The sequence below is a fragment of the Somniosus microcephalus genome, chromosome 11 (assembly GCF_052327205.1).
Source record: "Somniosus microcephalus isolate GS21.2 chromosome 11, FLI_Smic_1.0, whole genome shotgun sequence".
NCBI lineage: Eukaryota > Metazoa > Chordata > Chondrichthyes > Squaliformes > Somniosidae > Somniosus > Somniosus microcephalus.
Window position 1 is genome coordinate 132,240,423 of NC_140997.1, and position 20,805 is coordinate 132,261,227.

The 20,805-nt window shown below is 48.8% G+C and overlaps 1 protein-coding gene across 6 annotated transcripts in view; it reads left to right on the forward strand.

The window, feature by feature from the left end:
- The window catches only part of dock3 (dedicator of cytokinesis 3), a 1,512,713-nt gene that overhangs the window by 1,437,935 nt on the left and 53,973 nt on the right, over positions 1–20,805 (forward strand). For all 6 annotated transcript variants that reach the window (XM_086001262.1, XM_086001257.1, XM_086001258.1 and 3 more), the window contains 3 exons: positions 8,356–8,491; positions 10,130–10,277; positions 17,641–17,756. In XM_086001262.1, coding sequence (XP_085857388.1) covers positions 8,356–8,491; positions 10,130–10,277; positions 17,641–17,756 — 400 coding nt within the window. The remainder of the gene's footprint in view (positions 1–8,355; positions 8,492–10,129; positions 10,278–17,640; positions 17,757–20,805) is intronic.

The following is a 20,805-nucleotide window of genomic DNA, read 5'->3' on the forward strand; positions in this document are numbered from 1 at the left end:
ATCCTGATGATGCATCTAACTTGCTGAAATATTTTGCATTTGCAAACTGTGCCATGATTTCCTCACGTGTAGGAAGCTTGAAGTGCTCTCTCTTTATTGCTCTGTTTAGATCTCTTGGATCCAGGCAAATTCTGAGCTTTCCATTCTTTTTGTCCACTACGACGAGGGAACTCACCCACTCAGTTGGCTCATCTATCTTCTGAATCACGTTCAGGCTTTCCATCCTGTCCAACACTGCCTTCAGTTGCTTTTGAAGAGCAAACGGAACTTTTCTGCATGGATGTATGACCGGTGTCATACTTTTATCTACTCTGATCGTGTGTTCTCCTGGAATGCAGCCTAGACCCTTAAATAGGTCTTTGTACTCTTTCATGAGTTCATCATAGACTGTCTCTCCTTCGCTTTCCACAACGAGGACTCTCTTTACCAGGTTCAGTCTCTCACAGGCTTTTAAACCTAGTATGGCTTGCACATCCTTTGGCACCACGATTAATGCTAACGTGTGCTCTCTGTCCTTGTGTGTTACTTTGACAATGCATTTTCCTTTCACTGGTATATCAGTACCTGAGTATCCGGTCACTTTCACTTGTATTCCATGTAACTTTGGTCTGGGTCTAATTCTCTTAAAATCAGTCTCTGATATCACATTAACTTGTGCTCCAGTATCCAATTTAAATGGAATATGTATGTCGTTCACTTTTAGTGTCAACATCCAGTCTCTTCTTTTTTGTTTTCAGACACCACATCTACATAGAATTCCTCTATCTCGCTTTCATCTACTGTATGGACCTTGCTTTGTTGCGCTTGGTTCTTACAGCAACGGGCATAATGGTTGTTTTTGTTGCATCTATTGCATGTTTTACCATATGCTGGACACTTTCTTGGTGGATGCTGTGTACCGCATCGACTACATGACTTCCGATTGTCCCTTTCATTTTCGTTTGCTGGCCACGCCTCTTTTTTCACATTGGCGCTCTCTTTGTTAAACGGTTTGTATCCGTTCTTTCTCACTGCATCCACGTTGCAGCTACTGTCACTGAACAGCTCCTTTGCCTGCAACTTCACAGTCTCTGTAGCCCTACACAGTGCTATGGCTTTTCCCAGGTCTAGATCTTGCTCTCGTAGCAGTCTTTCCCTTAGACCATTATCTGGAATACCACACACCAGTCTGTCTTTTATCAGCGAGTCTGTCAGTCCCCCAAATTCACACGATTTGCTTCGGTTTCTCAGTTCAGTCACATACTGATCAATAGTCTCGCCCGTTTTCTGTACACGTGAAAAATTTGTGCCTCTCAAAGGTCACGTTGCGTTTAGGTATGCAGTAGGCCTCAAACTGTTCCATTATTTTATCTAGCTTCATTTTGTCTCCATCAACGGCAAATATGAAATTATTATACACCTCCAGCGCTGCATCACCCACTACATGTAAGAACACGGACGATTTCTGTTTATCGCTTTTCTCGTCAGCTCCGATTGCCGCTAAATACAACTCTAAACGTTGTTTGAACCTTCTCCAATTTTCAGCCACATTACCTGACAACTGAAGCGTCGCCGGTGGGAGTAAACCTTCCATTTTTCACTTAGTTAGCTATTCTCTAATGGTAAGCAACGATGTTCTCTTCTGGCTTGCTCATATGTGGAGAGCTGATTTCACTTACTTGCCACAACTCCTTTCACTGTCCCATCGAGTTGCTAACTTCAGATTTTTTCTCTTCATGGCTTTCAGTCCCTCTCTTTCAGCCACTTCTGACACCTGTGGTAAACCACTGTATTGTATATTGCCACCTCTGGGTGGCGCTGTGTATGGAGGCATGCCTCAGCTGACTCCACCCACCACTGTGTGGGTTTCGTTCAGACTTGTTCAGTCACTCACGAAGAAGCATGGTCTCTTCTTAGCTAATAAAAGCCTTATTCATCTCTTCTTTCGACTCGTCATCTCTTCTTCGACTCATCACCTTTTATGAAGTAATTGATAAGCGTATCAATTTTATTAGCTAAAAGTTAAATGGCGACACCTGAGGAGCAACAACAGCAACGGATACAGCAGACATTGCTGAGAGCCCTCAGACCACCACGCCTGGACCTCGACCCTCAAGAGGTGGGTGCATCAGCCAAGTTTGAACACTGGCTGAGCTGCTTTGAATCCTTCCTCGCAATCTCACAGGTTACAGAGGAGGATCACAAACTGAAAATTTTGACCGCCCAGGTGAGCCATCAAGTATATATGCTAATCCGGGACTCTAATACGTACGTGGCGGCCCTCGAGCTACTAAAAGGGCAATATACGCGCCCAGTGAACACAATTTACGCCCGACACCTCTTGGGATCCCGCAGGCAGCAACCGGGAGAATCGGTAGGGGCATTTGCACGGGCGCTACTGGCACTCTGCAGAGACTGCGATTGTAAAGCGGTAACGGCTGTGGAGCACGCGCAGGGACTCGCCTGTGATGCCTTCGTCAGGGGCCTCCAGTCAGACCACACCCGGCAGAGACTGCTAGAAAGCAAGGAACCCGACCTGAAGACGGCCATTGCCCTTGCGCTCTCGTTAGAGGAGGCCCACCGAAACCTCGAGGCATACCCCTGTAACGGCGCCGAGACATGGCAATCGAAACCGTGGGACACGGGACCGCCGCCCCCGGCACCAACCGCTGCAGCGACCCAACCGAGACAGCAGCCTCCGGTAAGAACTGCTTCGATGCCCAGTAACCAGGCCCAAAAATGCTATTTCTGTGGCCAGTTAAAACATCCCAGAGCGCACTGCCCAGCTAAGACAGCTACCTGCTCGGGCTGCGGGAAGAAAGGCCATTACGCTAACGCCTGCAAGGGGAAGCCAGCCAGCAGCGCAGCGTGCGGGCCGTGGGAGCAGCCATCTTATCCGCCATTTTGTGTACCCCCGGCCGCATGGCATCCGCCGCTATCGTATCCAACGCACTCAACCGCCATTTCGTCACCGGAACCGACCACCGTCTCGGCGGATGACTATAGTGACTCACTAAGCCACATACTGGCCTCCGTGACGCTGGATCAAGCCCTCCCTCACCATCTATCCAGCTCCATGATGGATATCGCGGTAAACGGCCGCGCCACCAGTTGCCTGATCGACAGCGGGAGCACAGAGAGTTTCGTCCACCCCGACACGGTACGTAGCCACTCCCTCACGATTCTGCCAACGCACCATCGCATTTCTATGGCGTCCAAGTCTCAGTCAATGGACATCAGCGGCTACTGTGTGGTGACCCTGTCAGTAGGGGGCACTGAATATAAAAAATTTAAACTGCTAGTCCTGCCCCGTCTTTGCGCTGCCGTCCTGCTAGGGTTGGATTTTCAGTGCCACCTTAAGAGTGTCACACTAGCATACGGTGGACCCCTCCCCCCACTCACAGTCTGCAACCAACAACTTTTAAATCGCCCGCTGCAAACCACCTGCAGCCTTTCCACATTAAAAGTCCCCCCCCCTCCCCTGTTCGCTAACCTCACCCGCGACTGTAAACCCATCGCTACCAAAAGCAGGCGGTACAGTGCCGGGGACAGAGCTTTTATCAGCTCTGAGGTGGAGCGGCTATTGAAGGAGGGCATTATCGAAGGTAGCACTAGCCCCTGGCGAGCCCAGGTTGTAGTCGTTAAAACCACTGCAAAACGCCGCATGGTAATCGACTACAGCCAAACCATAAACCGGTACACCCAGCTGGACGCGTACCCCCTCCCTCGCATATCTGATATGGTCAATCAGATTGCGCAATACAAAGTATTCTCCACCATCGACCTTAAGTCAGCGTACCACCAGCTGCCCATCCGCCATGAGGACCGCCAGTATACTGCCTTCGAGGCAAACGGCCGCCTCTACCACTTCCTTAGGGTCCCCTTCGGCGTCACCAACGGGGTTTCGGTCTTCCAAAGGGAGATGGACCGAATGGTTGACCAGAACGCGCTGCGGGCAACCTTCCCCTATTTGGATAACGTCACCATCTGCGGCCACGACCAGCAGGACCACGACGTTAATCTAGCAAATTTCCTCCGTACGGCCCAACGGCTGAACCTAACGTACAATAAGGAAAAATGTATGTTTCACACCAAGCGCCTGGCCATCCTCGGCTGCGTGGTGGAGAACGGAGTCATCGGGCCCGACCCCGACAGAATGCGCCCCCTAATGGAGCTACCCCTTCCCCACTGCCAAAAAGCACTGAAGAGATGCCTGGGGTTTTTCTCCTACTACGCCCAGTGGGTGCCCCTCTATGCAGACAAAGCCAGGCCCCTCATCAAAGCCACCTCCTTCCCCCTGACACCAGAGGCGTGTGCAGCCTTCACTCTTATCAAGAACGATATCGCGAAGGCCGCAATGCACGCGATGGATGAGTCCATCCCCTTCCAAGTGGAGAGCGATGCCTCCGACTTCGCCCTAGCCGCGACCCTTAACCAGGCGGGCAGACCCGTGGCCTTTTTCTCAAGGACCCTCCAGGGCCCCGAGACGAGACACTCCTCCGTCGAAAAGGAGGCCCAGGCTATTGTAGAAGCGGTGCGTCACTGGAGGCATTACCTGGCCGGGAAACGATTTACCCTGCTCACTGACCAGCGTTCAGTAGCTTTTATGTTTAATAATAAGCAGAGGGGTAAAATCAAGAACGACAAGATCTTGAGGTGGAGAATCGAACTCTCCACCTACAATTATGATATCTTGTATCGGCCAGGGAAACTCAATGAGCCCCCAGATGCCCTATCACGTGGTACATGCGCCAACGCACAGAGTGATAGGCTGCAGTCCCTCCACAATGACCTCTGCCACCCGGGGGTCACCAGGTTTTTCCATTTTATCAAATCCCGTAACCTGCCCTACTCCATCGAGGAGGTCAGGACCATGACCAAGAGCTGCCAAATCTGCGCCGAGTGCAAACCGCACTTCTATAGGCCGGACAGAGCACGCCTGATCAAGGCCACCCGCCCCTTCGAACGCCTGAGCGTCGATTTTAAAGGGCCCCTCCCCTCCGCTGACCGCAATGTGTACTTCCTCAACATAGTTGATGAGTACTCCCGTTTCCCCTTTGCCATCCCTTGCCCAGACATGACCAGTACCACGGTCATCAAGTGTCTGAATGACATCTTCGCTCTGTTCGGGTTCCCCAGCTATATACATAGCGACAGGGGCTCATCGTTCATGAGCGACGAACTTCGGCAGTACCTGCTAACAAGAGGTATCGCCACGAGCAGGACCACCAGTTACAACCCCCGGGGGAACGGCCAGGTGGAAAGGGAGAACGCGACGGTTTGGAAGGCAGTCCTCTTAGCACTAAAATCTAAGGGCCTTCCGACCTCCCGCTGGCAGGAGGTCCTCCCTGCAGCGCTCCACTCCATTCGGTCACTGCTTTGTACTGCCACTAATGCGACCCCTCATGAGAAAATGTTCGTTTTCCCCCGGAAGTCTACATCGGGAACCTCGCTACCGGCATGGTTGACTTCTCCTGGGCCCGTCCTACTGCGGAGGCACGTGAGGACGCATAAAACGGACCCCCTGGTCGAGCGGGTGCACCTCCTACACGCCAACCCCCAGTATGCCTGGGTGACATACCCAGACGGGCGGGAGGACACGGTCTCCATACGAGATCTCGCACCCTCGGGTACCCCTGAATTACCACCGTTATCCCCCTTACCACCGTTATCCCCCTTACCACTGTTATCCCCCACCACCCCTCCCAACCCAACCCCTGCAGACGGCATGCCAAAGCCCCAGGAATCTTCGCCAACCACCCAGACACCAGACCCGACGTCGGATGCTGCAACACCACCGCCGCCACCACGACGATCAGGACGTCAGACAAGGCCTCCTGATAGACTTAACTTGTAGTACCCTTCACCCCGCCGGACTTCACATTAAACAAGGGGTGAATGTGGTAAACCACTGTATTGTATATTGCCACCTCTGGGTGGCGCTGTGTATGGAGGCATGCCTCAGCTGACTCCACCCACCACTGTGTGGGTTTCGTTCAGACTTGTTCAGTCACTCACGAAGAAGCATGGTCTCTTCTTAGCTAATAAAAGCCTTATTCATCTCTTCTTTCGACTCGTCATCTCTTCTTCGACTCATCACCTTTTATGAAGTAATTGATAAGCGTATCAACACCATCTATTGATTTCCTTGTGGGTTCAATGATGAGACATTTCTAAAAGAGAATGACTTTTAATCTAAGGTTTGTTCAAGAATTCATACAGCTTTTCAGGACACACCATGCTTGAGCTGCAGCTAAAGTGAAACTAAAAAACTCTCAGCCTGCTTGTCTGGTCACATGACCTCTGCTGGTCAGGCACAAGCAATCAATACCTGCAATCATGCTGTTAAGGCATCATAATCGAACAGGCAAATAACATCACTATTTGCTGATATCATTACAAAGGGATGGCCAGCACATGGCGAACCACTGCTGCCAGCATTCTTGCCAAGAAGAGAACAGCTGTCAGTGTGCAGAGGGACCTTGATGTGTGGATCCAGAGTAGTAATTCCACCTAAGTTGACGGATAGAGTACTCAATGAGCTTCATGAGGGTCATCTGGGTGGGGTAAAAATGAAGAACTTAGCCAGAGCGTTTGTGTGGTGGCCAGGAATCGATAGAGAAATCGAAGAGATGACCAAGAGCTGTGCAGGATGCCAGAAGGTCCAAAACGCCCTACCACAAGCTCCTCTGCATCCATGGGAGTAGCCCTCATCTCCATGGCAACGGGTGCACATTGATTTTGCTGGTCCCTTCATGGACTTGATGTTTTTAATTGCGGTGGATGCACATTCAAAGTGGCCAGAGGTAATAAAAATGTCCTCAACCACCACGGAAAAAACTATCACAGTTTTGCGAACCATATTCGCCAGGAATGGGCTGCCTGAACAGATTTGCTCTGACAATGGACCACAGTTTGTGTCTGAAGAGTTCCGGAGGTTCTTAAAGAACAATGGCGTTAAGCATTACACATCTGCCCCATATCATCCAGCCACTAATGGATTGGCCGAGAGGTTTGTCCAAACTTTCAAGAAGGCTATCAAGGCAATGTGCAATGAAGATATACCCCTACAACACAAGGTGGACAACTTCTTGTTTGCCTACCGGAATGCGACACATGCGGTTACCAACCAAACTCCAGCCATGATGTTCTTCAATCGAAGACTACGATGCCGCTTGGATTTGGTTAAGCCAAACGTCCGAAGAGATGTGGAGAACAGGCAGTTTCAGAATATGAATGAAAGGCCGACCAGGAGTTTTAAGATAGGTCAACCAGTTTTGGCCCGGGACTACCGCACTGAGAAATGGCAGCCAGGAACGATTTGTACACGACAAGGACCTCTCATGTATACCGTGGACGTTGGGGAGAGCATTGTAAGACGCCATGCTGACCAGGTTCTAGAGTCACTGGAAAACGTCAACTCCACACCACGATCTGATACACCTGGTAATGAAATTGACGTTCCAATTGCAGCTACCGCAGAACCGGTAATATTGGAAGCAGATGAACCAAACAAAGACATTGATCCCGACGCAACATTGCCAGAAGAACCTGATACCCCAAAGAGGCGTTATCCAGACAGAATCAGGAAGCCTCCTCAAAGACTGAACTTATAATTGCTTAAACTTAACCAATGTATCTAGCAACAGTAATTGTGATTGTAATTCGTTATCATTTAGTTGTTAAATGAATGTTATGTACTGTTTATCTAAAAGGGGAGGAATTGTTGTGTATGTACCTTTAAGAGAATAACTGGTCTCAGACTGCAGTACCGGCAGTGACCACCCCTGTATAAAAGGCGCTAGAGAGCCTCTGTTTGTTAGTTTTCCCTATTGACTTCTACCAGTAAAGATTTGTTTGTTTTCACTCCTGCTGGTCCCTGTCTCAATCATTCACGGACTTAACATGCATTTATACAGAACTTTATTACACAGTCAAAGCATCTAAACAACAAATTACTTTGAAGTGCAGTGGCTGTTGTGTAGTGAAAGTGAAAACTATTTTGTGCACAGCAACCTCTCTCAAACATTAATAAGGTGAAGGGTCAGGTTTCGGAGGAATGTTGGTCAGAATACAGAGAACAACACCTCCAACAATGCAGCACTTCCTCAGTCAGCCTGCAGTGGGACTTGAACCCACCAGAGGCAAGGGTGCTACCAACCAAGTCAAGTTGGTGCGCCTGGCTATTGAGAATCATATAGGATGTATAGTGAAGTTTCTTTGAAGGGATTAAATGGATAGGGTAGTGTCTGTGATAGTTCTGTGGTGGGAGTGGGTGTGATGTGTTTGCTTAGGATCAAGGGGCAGTCACATTGGGAATACTGGGACTGGACTGGCTGAATGTAAAGTAATATTCTGTCTCATTGATCTCCTCAGCCCACTGAACCTGCTTGGCTCTAATAGGCACTCCTCATCCTCACTATCCTCACAGACATCCAGTGAGGTTGGGAACCTCGTCATCCTCACAGATGGTCTTGTTGGAGAAACCCCCGATGACCTTTTCCGTATGCAGGTACGACAGTTCTTGTGTTTATTTGTTTTCCCTGTGTCATATGCCTTCTCTGGGCCATTAGAGTGGGCATGGCAGGTGCTGGGCCTCTGCATTGTGGCTCTATGATTGGAGCTGCATAAGAATGGCACAGATTGGCTTTGTTCCTTTTCTACAGGGAAGAACCTCCCCTTGGTAGCCCAGCCCAGCTCAGCTCAGTGAGCTGTTGTGTGAGGGTAATCACAATCATAGACTAACGTGTGAGAGCTGGAAATAATGGAGCTCCTTCTGGGCACCCACCAGATATGGCAGAGTCAGCACAAGGTAGAATCTGACATTCTTTACAAAATCACTCATACAGTGGTCCATCAGAATAAGGAGAGCTTCCTCTTCCTTGACAAAGGGAGCTTGGAGAACATGAGCTTGTACAACTGTAACGGGCCTTAAATCCCAAGGGGGACTGTAACAGAGCGAAACCCCAACAAGGAAGGTAATGCAGGAAATCCTCAAGAGGGACTGTAATTAAGCTAAACCTTAATGAGGACTGTTACATGGTGAAACTCTGACAAGAACTGTAATAGAGAGAAACACTAACTGAGCGAATCCCCAACAGGGACTGCAATGGAACATATTCCCAGCAGGGACCACACTGGAGTAAGACACTAATGAGGACTATAGCAGAGTGTTGTTGATGGGGGTTGTGACTGAGACTGATGCTTTCAGAGGCTTCACAGTTGAAGTGTTGTACAATAGACAGTGAGACTGTCACCTTCGTAGTGTGTGTCAATTTTAAGACTGTTTGTTCAAAAGGAGCTGGGCACCCTTCATCTGCCTGGTTTAGTGACCAAACTAAAGTATAAATGTGCTTGAGTAAAACACTGTGTAGCAACCACCACAAAAACTGCCATTAAGGACAAAGAAAACAAGCAATAATACATTGTGCCTCTAAACTAATAGAAATCTCATAGTTCTTTTAATAATCCTTTAAGTGGTTGAGTCACGCCCAGCTCAGAGGGAGAAGAACCATATCATTTTCATCACGTCCCATATCATACAATCTACAGCAACACACTTCAGCACAAATTATTCCGTGCTGTGTTTTTGGTAAACAGATGAGAAAGACTTTGTAAAAACACTCTCTCCCCTATCCGCCTGATTACAATCTGTGCTAAGTCAGCTAATCTCAGGCAGTAGAACCTCTCTGTCCCTAGGCTAGGGAGGGAAAAATTGAGCCAGGATTCCTGCTTCGGATCTCCATCCAGTTCACCTGCTAGGAAGCACATGGGTACCAACATTGAACACAGGTGGTGCCTTCTGTGGTAGAATAGCCTGCCAACACTCACTCTCTAGGGTCATGCATGGCTACTTGGATGATGTACCAGAGGAGTGACCCGCACTTACCAAACTGTACCCCGTCAAAGGTCAGTGGCTTCAGAAGAGATGGGGACAAAATTGGGGATGGAGTGAAATGAATTGCCAAACTCTTCTCCATTACAGAGACAGTGTTCAGCAAGCAGTCGGGACTCTCTGTCGGTCCATTCGTGATGAGAGTCAGAGCCGTCCATAGCCTCTCTGAGTCTGTCTGTTCACCTCTTGCTATTTCGTTCCCTTGTCGGGTTTTCCAGCGCTTTTTCTTTCTGCCACTTTCTCTGCTTTCTGCAGCTTGCTTACGCTAATGCCAAGTTCCAAGGCTCCATGACCAACGTCTCTGTTTTGTCGTCGTGCCAGGCAAGTCCGTCCACCTCTAGCCTGAGCTCCACGCATTCTGCTCCCTCGCAGATGATCAACTCGGCCCCGTCCAGCGCTCGAGGTAAGAACCTCTTTTGTTCAGTGTTAACTTTCATCGAGGCTTGGGCCGACTTGCGACTGAGCTGCCTTGTCTCTCCCATGTATCACTCTTGTCTTTTACCCCTTTTCCTAAGCAATGCACAGTAGGCAGCTGGGGCCGGCTTTGGCAGGTGTTGTCTTTTCAATATATACATTGCAATTTATTTATGAAATGAATAAACATCAACTGGGATCCGAGGATTTCTTCCGCCGCCCGCCGCCACTTTAACAGTTTCCTGGCCCCAACCGCCTCCTTTTCACTATGGACGTCCAATCCCTCTACAGCTCCATCCCCCACCAGGACGGTCTGAGGGCGCTCCACTTCCTCCTCGAACAGAGGTCCAACCAGTCCCCATCCACCACCACCCTCCTCCGCCTGGCTGAACTTGTTCTCACATTGAACAACTTCTCCTTTGACTCCACTCACTTCCTCCAACTTAAAGGTGTTGCTATGGGAACCCGCATGGGCCCTAGCTATGCCTGTCTTTTCATGGGATATGTGGAACATTCTTTGTTCCAGTCCTACTCGGGTCCCCTCCCTCACCTCTCTGGTACATTGATTACTGTATTGGTTCCGTTCCCTGCTCTCGCCCTGAACTGGAAAATTTCATTCACTTTGCTTCCAATTCCCATCCTTCCCTCACCTTCACATGGTCCATCTCCGACGCTTCTCTTCCCTTTCTTGACCCCTCTGTCTCCATTTCTGGCGATAGGCTATCGACAAACATCCACTACAAGCCCACTGACACCTACAGCTAACTGGACTACACTTCCTCCCACTCCGCTTCCTCTAAGGACTCTATTCCATTCTCCCAGTTTCTCCGTCTCTGCCGCATCTGTTCTGATGATGCCACCTTCCATACCAGTGCTTCCGATATGTCTTCCTTTTTCCTCAACCTTGGATTCCCCTCCACCGTGGTTGACTCGGCCCTCGACCGTATCTGTTCCTTTTCCCGCACTTCTGCTCTCACCCCTTTCCCTCCCTCCCGGAACCACGACAGGGTTCCCCTTGTCCTCACCTTTCACCCCACCAGCCTCCACATTCAATGGATCATCCTCCGCCATTTCCGCCACCTCCTGCATGATCCCACCACCAAACGCATCTTCCCCTCACCTCCCCTTTCAGCAGTCCGAAGGGACCGCTCCCTCCGCAACGCCCTGGTCCACTCCTCAGTCACCCCCAACAGCCCCTCCCCTCCCCATGGCACCTTCCTGTGCAAGCACAGGAGATGCAACACCTGCCCTTTTACCTCCTCCCTTCCCACTGTCCAGGGCCCCAAATACCCCTTCCAGGTGAAACAGCGATTTACTTGTACTTCTTGCAATTTAGTATACTGTATTCGCTGCTCACGATGCGGTCTCCTCTACATTGGGGAGACCAAACGCAGATTGGGTGATCGCCTGCCACTTTATTCTCTGCTCCACTCCCACTCTGACCTCTCTGTCCTCGGCCTCTTACACTGTTCCAATGAAGCTCAACATAAGCTCAAGGAACAGCACCTCATCTTTCGATTAGGCACTTTACAGCCTTCTGGACTCAACATTGAGTTCAACATTTTCAGACTATAACCCCCCCATTTTTTCAGGCGGCAACTGTTTATGATTCTGCCATCCCCATTTGCAACATTTAACTACTGCCTTGCATTCTAGCACAGACTGTCCCTTAAGTTCCTTCCACCCCACCCCTCCACCCCACTTCCCTGCCTCTGCACCTGCAAAATCTGTTACATTTCCAACTTTTACCAGTTCTGAATTTATAATGGGGAACAAAGAAATGGCAGACCAATTAAATACATACTTTGGTTCTTTCTTCACAAAGGAGGACACAAATAACCTCCCAGAGATGTCGGGGGGACATAGGGTCCAATGAGAGGGAGGAACTGAAAGAAATCAGTATTTGTAGGGAAATGGTGTTAGGGAAATTGACGGGATTGAAAGCCGATAAATCCCCAGGGCCTGATAATCTACATCCTAGGGTACTTAAGGAAGTGGCCCTAGAAATAGTAGATGCATTGCTGGTCATCTTCCAAAATTCTATAGACTCTGGAACAGTTCCCATGGATTGGAGGGTAGCTAATGTTACCCCACTATTCAAAAAAGGTGGTAGAGAGGAAACGGGGAATTATAGACCGGTAAGCCTGACATCGGTAGTGGGGAAAATGCTAGAGTCCATTATCAAAGATGTAATAGCAGAGCACTTGGAAAACAGTGACAGGATCGGACAAAGTCAACATGGATTTACAAAAGGTAAATCGTGCTTGACTAATCTACTGGAATTTTTTGAGGATGTAACTGGTAGAATAGATAAGGGAGAACCAGTGGATGTGGTGTATTTGGACTTTCAGAAGGCTTTCGATAAGGTCCCGCATAAGAGATTAGCGTGTAAAGTTAAGGCACATGGGATTGGGGGCAAGGTCCTGACTTGGATAGAAAACTGGTAGGCAGACGGGAAGCAAAGAGTTGGAATAAACGGGTCTTTTTCCGAGTGGCGGGCAGTGACTAGTGGGGTACCGCAGGGATCGGTCCTAGGACCCCAGCTATTCACAATATATATTAATGATCTAGATGAGGGAACTAGATGTAATATCTCCAAGTTTGCAGACGACACAAAGCTGGGTGGGCGTGTGTGCTGTGAGGAGGATGCTGAGAAACTCCAGTATGATTTGGACACATTGGGTGACTGGGCAGATACATGGCAGATGCAGTATAATGTGGATAAATGCGAGGTTATCCACTTTGGTGGCAAAAACAGGAAGGCAGGTTATTATCTGAATGGCAATAGATTGGGAGAAGGGGAAGTGCAACGGGACCTGGATGTCCTTGTGCACCAGCCGCTGAAGGTAAGCATGCAGGTGCAGCAGGCGGTTAAGAAGGCAAATGGTATGTAGACCTTTGTAGCGAGAGGGTTCGAGTACAGGAACAAGGATGTCTTGCTGCAGTTGTACAGGGCCTTAGTGAGACCACATCTTGAGTGTTGTGTGCAGTTTTGGTCGCCTTATCTGAGGAAGGATGTTCTTGCCATGGAGGGAGTGCAGCGAAGATTCACCAGACTGATACCTGGGATGGCAAGAATGACGTATGAGAAGAGATTGGGTCGATTGGGCTTATACTCGTTGGAGTTTAGAAGAATGAGAGGGGATCTCATTGAAACTTATAAAATTCTAACAGGACTAGACAGACTTGATGCAGGAAGGATGTTCCCGATGGCCGGGGAGTCCAGAACCAGGCGTCACAGTCTAAGGATAAGTGGTAAGCCATTTAGGACAGAGATGAGGAGGAATTTCTTCACCCAAAGAGTGGTGAACCTGTGGAATTCTCTACCACAGAAGGCAGTAGAGGCCAATTAATTAAATATATTCAAGAAGGAGTTAGATATATTTCTTAAGGCTAAAGGGATCAAGGGATATGGGAGATGGCAGGGACAGGGTACTGAATTTGGATATCAGCCATGATCTCATTGAATGACGTAGCAGGCTCGAGAGACCGAATGGCCTACTCCTGCTCCTATCTTCTATGTTTCTATGAAGAAGGGTCTCCGACCTGAAGCATTAACTCTGTTTCTCTCTCCATGGATGCTGCCTGGCCTGCTGAGTGTTTCCAGCATTTTCTGTTGTTATACCAGGATTTCTGCCGGGACTTACAGTGAAGGAGAGGGAAATTCCTGCCGATTGTGTATTGGGAGCTCACATTTCTCTGCAATTATATACAGCCCACTCACTGGTTCTGATATTTTTCCACCCCCCAGCTCCAAAAGTTTGGGCATCCCTGCTCTACAACATTGCTGCTCACTACTGTGTTAGTCCAAGTGTAACACTGCACCTACATAGGGAGCAAACAGTGTAATGGGAGTAGATGAAGTGTCTGCACATGTATAGAACAGGAGATTGAATCTGGAGATATATATATATTTTATATATAGATAGGAGGATGGAATGTCAAAACCTCTGTGTTGATTACATGTTCCTTTCTCACTTCTCAATCTCACTGCTCAGTTAAGTCTCTCTAGTGGTTCCTAAAGCACTGTTCTTCTTTATCTTTTACTTTCCATTGCCTTTTCTTTTCCTCCTCTACTTTCTTTCATTGTCTCCCCCTACTTCTCTCTTTCTTTGCCGTTTGGTGTTCTCCATTCTGCACTTTCCCTCTATTCTCCCCCTATCGCACTCTACCTTAACACTCTCACTTCTTTCTCCCTTATGAACCTACCCTTTCTTTCCATCACTTTCCCTTTTGCACATTCACTTTCATTCTCTCCCCTTTTTCTCTTTGTCTTCCTTTTTATCTCTCCTCTTTTATTTCTCCCCTTTCTCTCCTTTTTTCTCTCCCATTTCTCTACTACCCCTTTCTCTACCTCCCCTTTCTCTTTCGCTCTCTTTCTATTTCCCTCACCTTTCTCTCTGTCCTCCTTCTCTGTCATTCCGTTTCTATCTCCTTTCTCTCTCTGTCCCCTTCCCCCCTCTTATCTCTCCACTTTGATCTCTCCTTTTCTCCCATTTTTTCTCACCTCTCTTCCCTTCCCTTTCTCCGCTTTTCTTTCCTCCCTTTCTTCCTTGCACTCTCCCCTTCCTCTCTCTCCCCCATTCTCTCTCCCACTTTTGCACACGCCCTTTCTCTCTCTCCCTTTCTCTCTCCCTTTCTCTTTTCCCTTTCTTTCTCTCCCTTTCTCTCTCCCTTTCTCTTTTCCCTTTCTCTCTCTCCCTTTCTCTCTCCCTTTCTCTTTTCCCTTTCTCTTTTCCCTTTCTCTGTCTCCCTTTCTCTCACTCTGACTTTCTCTCTCTCCCCCTTTCTCTCTCTCCCCCTTTCTCTCCACTTTCTCTCTCTCCCTCCTTTCTCTCTCTCCCCCCTTTCTCTCCACTTTCTCTCTCTCCCTCCTTTCTCTCTCTCCCTCCTTTCTCTCTCTCCCCCCTTTCTCTCTCTCCCCCCTTTCTCTCTCTCTCCCCCCTTTCTCTCTCTCTCCCCCCTTTCTCTCTCTCCCCCCTTTCTCTCTCTCCCCCCTTTCTCTCTCTCCCCCCTTTCTTTCTCTCTCCCCCCTTTCTCTCTCTCTCCCCCCTTTCTCTCTCTCCCACCTTTCTCTCCTCTTGCTCACCCCATTCTATCTCTCTCCTTTCTATCCACTTTCTCTCTCTTATCTCCATTTTTATCTCTCCTTTTCTCCCTTTTTTCTCACCTCTATTTTCCCTATCTCTCCTAGTCTCTCCCCTTTCATTCTCCTCTTTTTCTCTCCCCTTTCTCCCTCCCCCTTTCTCCCTCACCCTTTCTCCCTCCCCCTTTCTCCCTCACCCTTTCTCCCTCACCCTTTCTCCCTCACCCTTTCTCCCTCACCCTTTCTCTCCCTCACCCTTTCTCCCTCACCCTCTCTCCCTCACCCTTTTTCCCTCACCCTTTCTCCCTCACCCTTTCTCTCCCTCACCCTTTCTCCCTCACCCTTTCTCTCCCTCACCCTTTCTCCCTCACCCTTTCTCTCCCTCACCCTTTCTCCCTCACCCTTTCTCCCTCCCCCTTTCTCCCTCCCCCTTTCTACCTCACCCTTTCTCCCTCACCCTTTCTCTCCCTCACCCTTTTTCCCTCACCCTTTCTCCCTCACCCTTTCTCCCTCACCCTCTCTCCCTCCCCCTTTCTCCCTCACCCTTTCTCCCTCCCCCTTTCTCCCTCACCCTTTCTCTCGCTCCCCCTTTCTCTCGCTCCCCCTTTCTCTCGCTCCCCCTTTCTCTCCCTCACCCTTTCTCCCTCACCCTTTCTCTCCCTCACCCTCTCTCCCTCCCCCTTTCTCCCTCACCCTTTCTCTCGCTCCCCCTTTCTCTCTCCCCCTTTCTCTCCCTCACCCTTTCTCCCTCCCCCTTTCTCTCCCTCACCCTTTCTCCCTCCCCCTTTCTCTCGCTCCCCCTTTCTCTCCCTCCCCCTCTCTCCCTCCCCCTTTCTCCCTCCCCCTTTCTCCCTCCCCCTTTCTCTCCCTCACCCTTTCTCTCCCTCACCCTTTCTCTCACTCCCCCTTTCTCTCCCTCACCCTTTCTCTCTCTCCCCCTTTCTCTCCCTCACCCTTTCTCTCCCTCACCCTTTCTCTCACTCCCCCTTTCTCTCCCTCACCCTTTCTCTCGCTCCCCCTTTCTCTCGCTCCCCCTTTCTCTCGCTCCCCCTTTCTCTCCCTCACCCTTTCCCCCTCCCCCTTTCTCTCCCTCACCCTTTCTCTCGCTCCCCCTTTCTCTCCCTCACCCTTTCTCCCTCCCCCTTTCTCTCCCTCACCCTTTCTCTCTCCCCCTTCCTCTCCCTCACCCTTTCTCTCGCTCCCCCTTTCTCTCGCTCCCCCTTTCTCTCCCTCACCCTTTCTCCCTCCCCCTTTCTCTCCCTCCCCCTTTCTCCCTCCCCCTTTCTCTCCCTCACCCTTTCTCTCGCTCCCCCTTTCTCTCCCTCACCCTTTCTCCCTCACCCTTTCTCTCGCTCCCCCTTTTGCTCCCCCACCCTTTCTCCCTCCCCCTTTCTCTCCCTCCCCCTTTCTCTCCCTCACCCTTTCTCCCTGCCCCTTTCTCTCCCTCCCCCTTTCTCCCTCCCCCTTTCTCTCCCTCCCCCTTTCTCTCGCTCCCCCTTTCTCTCCCTCCCCCTTTCTCCCTCCCCCTTTCTCTCCCTCACAATTTCTCCCTCCCCCTTTCTCTCCCTCACCCTTTCTCACGCTCCCCCTTTCTCTCCCTCCCCCTTTCTCCCTCACCCTTTCTCCCTCCCCCTTTCTCTCCCTCCCCCTTTCTCTCCCTCCCCCTTTCTCTCCCTCCCCCTTTCTCTCCCTCCCCCTTTCTCTCCCTCCCCCTTTCTCCCTCCCCCTTTCTCCCTCCCCCTTTCTCCCCCTCACCCTTTCTCCCTCCCCCTTTCTCTGCCTCCCCCTTTCTCTCACTCCCCCTTTTCTCCCTCCCCCTTCTCTCGCCCCCCCTTCTCTCGCTCCCCCTTTCTCTCTCGCTCCCCCTTTCTCTCTCGCTCCCTCTTCTCTCGCTCCCCCTTTCTCTCTCCCTCGCTCCCCCTTTCTCTCTCTCTCTCCCCCTTTCTCTCTCTCTCTCCCCCTTTCCCTCTTCCCTTTTCTCCCCTTCCCCTATCTTCTTTCTTCCTTTCCCTTTATCTTCCTTTCTCTGTCCCCCTTTCTCTCCTCCTTTTTCTCTCTCTCTCTCTCTCTCTCTCCCCCCCTTTTCTCTCCCCCTTTCTCTCTCTCTCTCTCCCCCTTTCTCTCCTTTTCTTTCTCCCTTTTCTTCCTCTCTGCCTCCATATTCTTCCTTCCTTTTTCTATCTCCCTCTCCCATTTCTTCTCCGGTTTTGTTGTCTTTGTCTATTGTGGTTCCTAATCTACTGTTCCTCTTTCCATCTATGCTCAGGTTCCCCATCATTGTCTGACAAGTACCGTCACTCACGGGAGATTGTGATGTTGCTGCCTCCTCACAGGGACAGGCCAAGCAGTGCCATGTATCCAGCCATGATGGAGAATGGACAGGTGAGCTACTGGACACAGAATGTGACATTTCATAGACATTAAACATCATGGAGATGCTGCTGGGTATCTGTCACATCATGCTGTAGACATAGGTAGAACTGACATCTGCCATTTTACCACAGTAACTTTGATAATGCTGTACTAGAAAAACCCAGATACACTCGAGTACACTGAATTGAAATCTTATCTTGTGTTTCCTTTCTGATTCAATGTAAACATTCTGCCACATAATGTTACAGCTAATTGTCATTACAGATTTAAAATCTCTATTTATTTATTGCCTCCAGTCGCCTAGGCTCCACACCCTGGAGTTCCCTCCCCAATAAGAAATAGGAACAGGAGTAGGCCATTTGGCCCCTCGAGCCTGCTCTGCCATTTAATGAGATCATGGCTGATCTGATCTTGGGCTCCGCTCCATTTCCCTGCCCGCTCCCCATATACCCATCACTCCCTTATTGTTCAAAAATCTGTCTATCTCCACCTTAAATACATTCAATGACCCAGCCTCCACAGCTCTCTGGGGCAGAAAATTCCACAGATTTACGACCCTCTGAGAGAAGAACTTCCTCCTCATTTCAGTTTTAAATGGGTGATCCCTTATTCTGAAGCTATGCCCCCTAGTTCTAGATTCCCCCATGAGGGGAAACTTCTTCGCTGCACCTACCTTGTCGAGCCCCCTCACTATCTTATATGTTTAATAAGATCACCTCTCATTCTTCTAAACTCCAATGAGTATAGGCCCAGTCCGCTCAACCTTTCCTCATAAGTCAACCCCCTCATCTCGGGAATCAACCTTGTGAACCTTCTCTGAACTGCCTCCAATGCAAGTATATCCCTCCTTAAATAAGGAGACCAAAACTGTACGCAGTACTCCAGGTGTGGTCTCACCAATACCCTGTGCAGTTGTAGCAAGACTTCCCTGCTTTTATACTCCAACCCCCTTGCAATAAAGGCCAACACTCCATTTGCCTTCCTGATTACTTGCTGTACCTGCATGCTAACTTTTTGTATTTCATGCACAAGGACCCCCAGGTCCCTCTGTACTGCAGCATTTTGTAATCTCTCTCCATTTAAATAATAATTTGCTTTTTTATTTTTCTTACCAAAGTGGATAACCTCACACTTTCCCACATTATACTCCATCTGCCAAATGTTTGCCCACTCACTTAGCCTATCTATATCCCTTTGCAGATTCTTTATGTCCTCTTCATAACTTACTTTCCCACCTATCTTTGTATCATCAGCAAATTTGGCTACAGTACACTCGGTCCCTTCATCCAAGTCATTAATATAGGTTGTAAATAGTTGAGGCCCCAGCACCGATCCCCGTTTGCCAGCCGGAAATTGACCCATTTATCCCGACTCTCTGTTTTCTGTTAGTTAGCCAATCCTCTATCCATGCTAATATATTACCCCCAACCCCGTGAGCTCTTATCTTGTGCAGTAACCTTTATGTGGCACCTTATCGAATGCCTTCTGGAAATCCAAATACACCACATCAGCTGGTTCACTTTTGTCCACCCTGCTCGTTACCTCCTCAAAGAACGCCAGCAAATTTGTCAAACATGATTTCCCTTTCATAAAACCATGCTGACTCTGCTTGACTGTATTATGATTTTCTAAATGTCCTGCTACTGCTTCCTTAATAATGGACTGCAGCATTTTCCCAATGACAGATGTTAGGCTAACTGGTCTATAGTTTCCTGCTATCTGTCTCCCTCCCTTCTTAAATAGGGGCGTTACATTTGCAGTTTTCCAATCCGCTGGGACCTCTCCAGAATCCAGGGAATGTTGGTAGATTGCAACCAATGCATCCACTATCTCTGCAGCCACTTCTTTTAAGACCCTAGGATGCAGGCCATCTGGCCATGGGGACTTGTCCACCTTTAGTCCTATTATTTTACCGAGTACTTTTTCTCTAGTGATAGTGATTGTTTTAAGTTCCCCCCTCCCTATAGCCCCTTGATTATGTATTATTGGGATGGTTTTAGTGTCTTCTACCATGAACACTGATACAAAATATTTGTTCAAAGTCTCTGCCATTTCCCTGTTCCCCATTATTAATTCCCCAGTCTCATCCTCTAAGGGACCAACGTTTACTTTAGCTACTCTCTTCATTTGTATATACCTGTAGAAGCTCTTACTATCTGTTTTTATATTTCTTGCTAGTTTACTCTCATAATCCATCTTCTCCCTCTTTATTTTTTTTTAGTCGTCCTTTGCTGGTTTTTACCTTCCACTAATCTTGGCAACATTGTATGCCTTTGTTTTCAATGTGGTACCATCCTTTACTTCCTTAGTTAGCCACGGATGGTTCTTCCTTCTCTTAAAGTATTTCCTTCTCACTGGAATATATTTTTGTTGAGAGTTATGAAATATCTCCTTAAATGTCTGCCATTGCTTATCAACCGTCTTACACCTTAATCTGTTTTCCCAGTGCACTTTAGCCAACTCTGCCTTCATACCTTTGTAATTGCCATTATTTAAGATCATGACACTGGTTTGAGACCCAACTTTCTCACCCTCCAATTGAATTTGAAATTCAAATATGCTATGATCACTCTTTCCGAGAGGATCCTTTACTATGAGATCATTTATTAATCCTGTCTCATTACACAGTACCAGATCTAAGATAGCCTGCTCCGTGTTTGGTTCCACAATGTATTGTTCTTGGAAACCATCCCGGATACGCTCTATGAACTCTTCCTCGAGGCTACCTTGGCCAATTTGATTTGTCCAATCAATATGAAGATTAAAATCGCCCATGATTATTTCTGTACCTTTCTTACAAGCCTCCATTATTTCTTGATTTATACTCTGTCCAACAGTGTAGCTACTGTTAGGGGGCCTATAGCCTATGCCCACCAGCGACTTCTTTCCCTTATTATTTCTTATCTCCACCCAAACTGATTCTACACCTTGCTCTTCTGAGCCAATATCATTTCTTACTACTGCACTGATCTCATCCTTTAACAGAGCTACCCACCTCCTTTTCCTTTCTGTCTATCCTTCGCCTCTTCAGCTGCCTCTCCTCCTTCAAACCCACCAC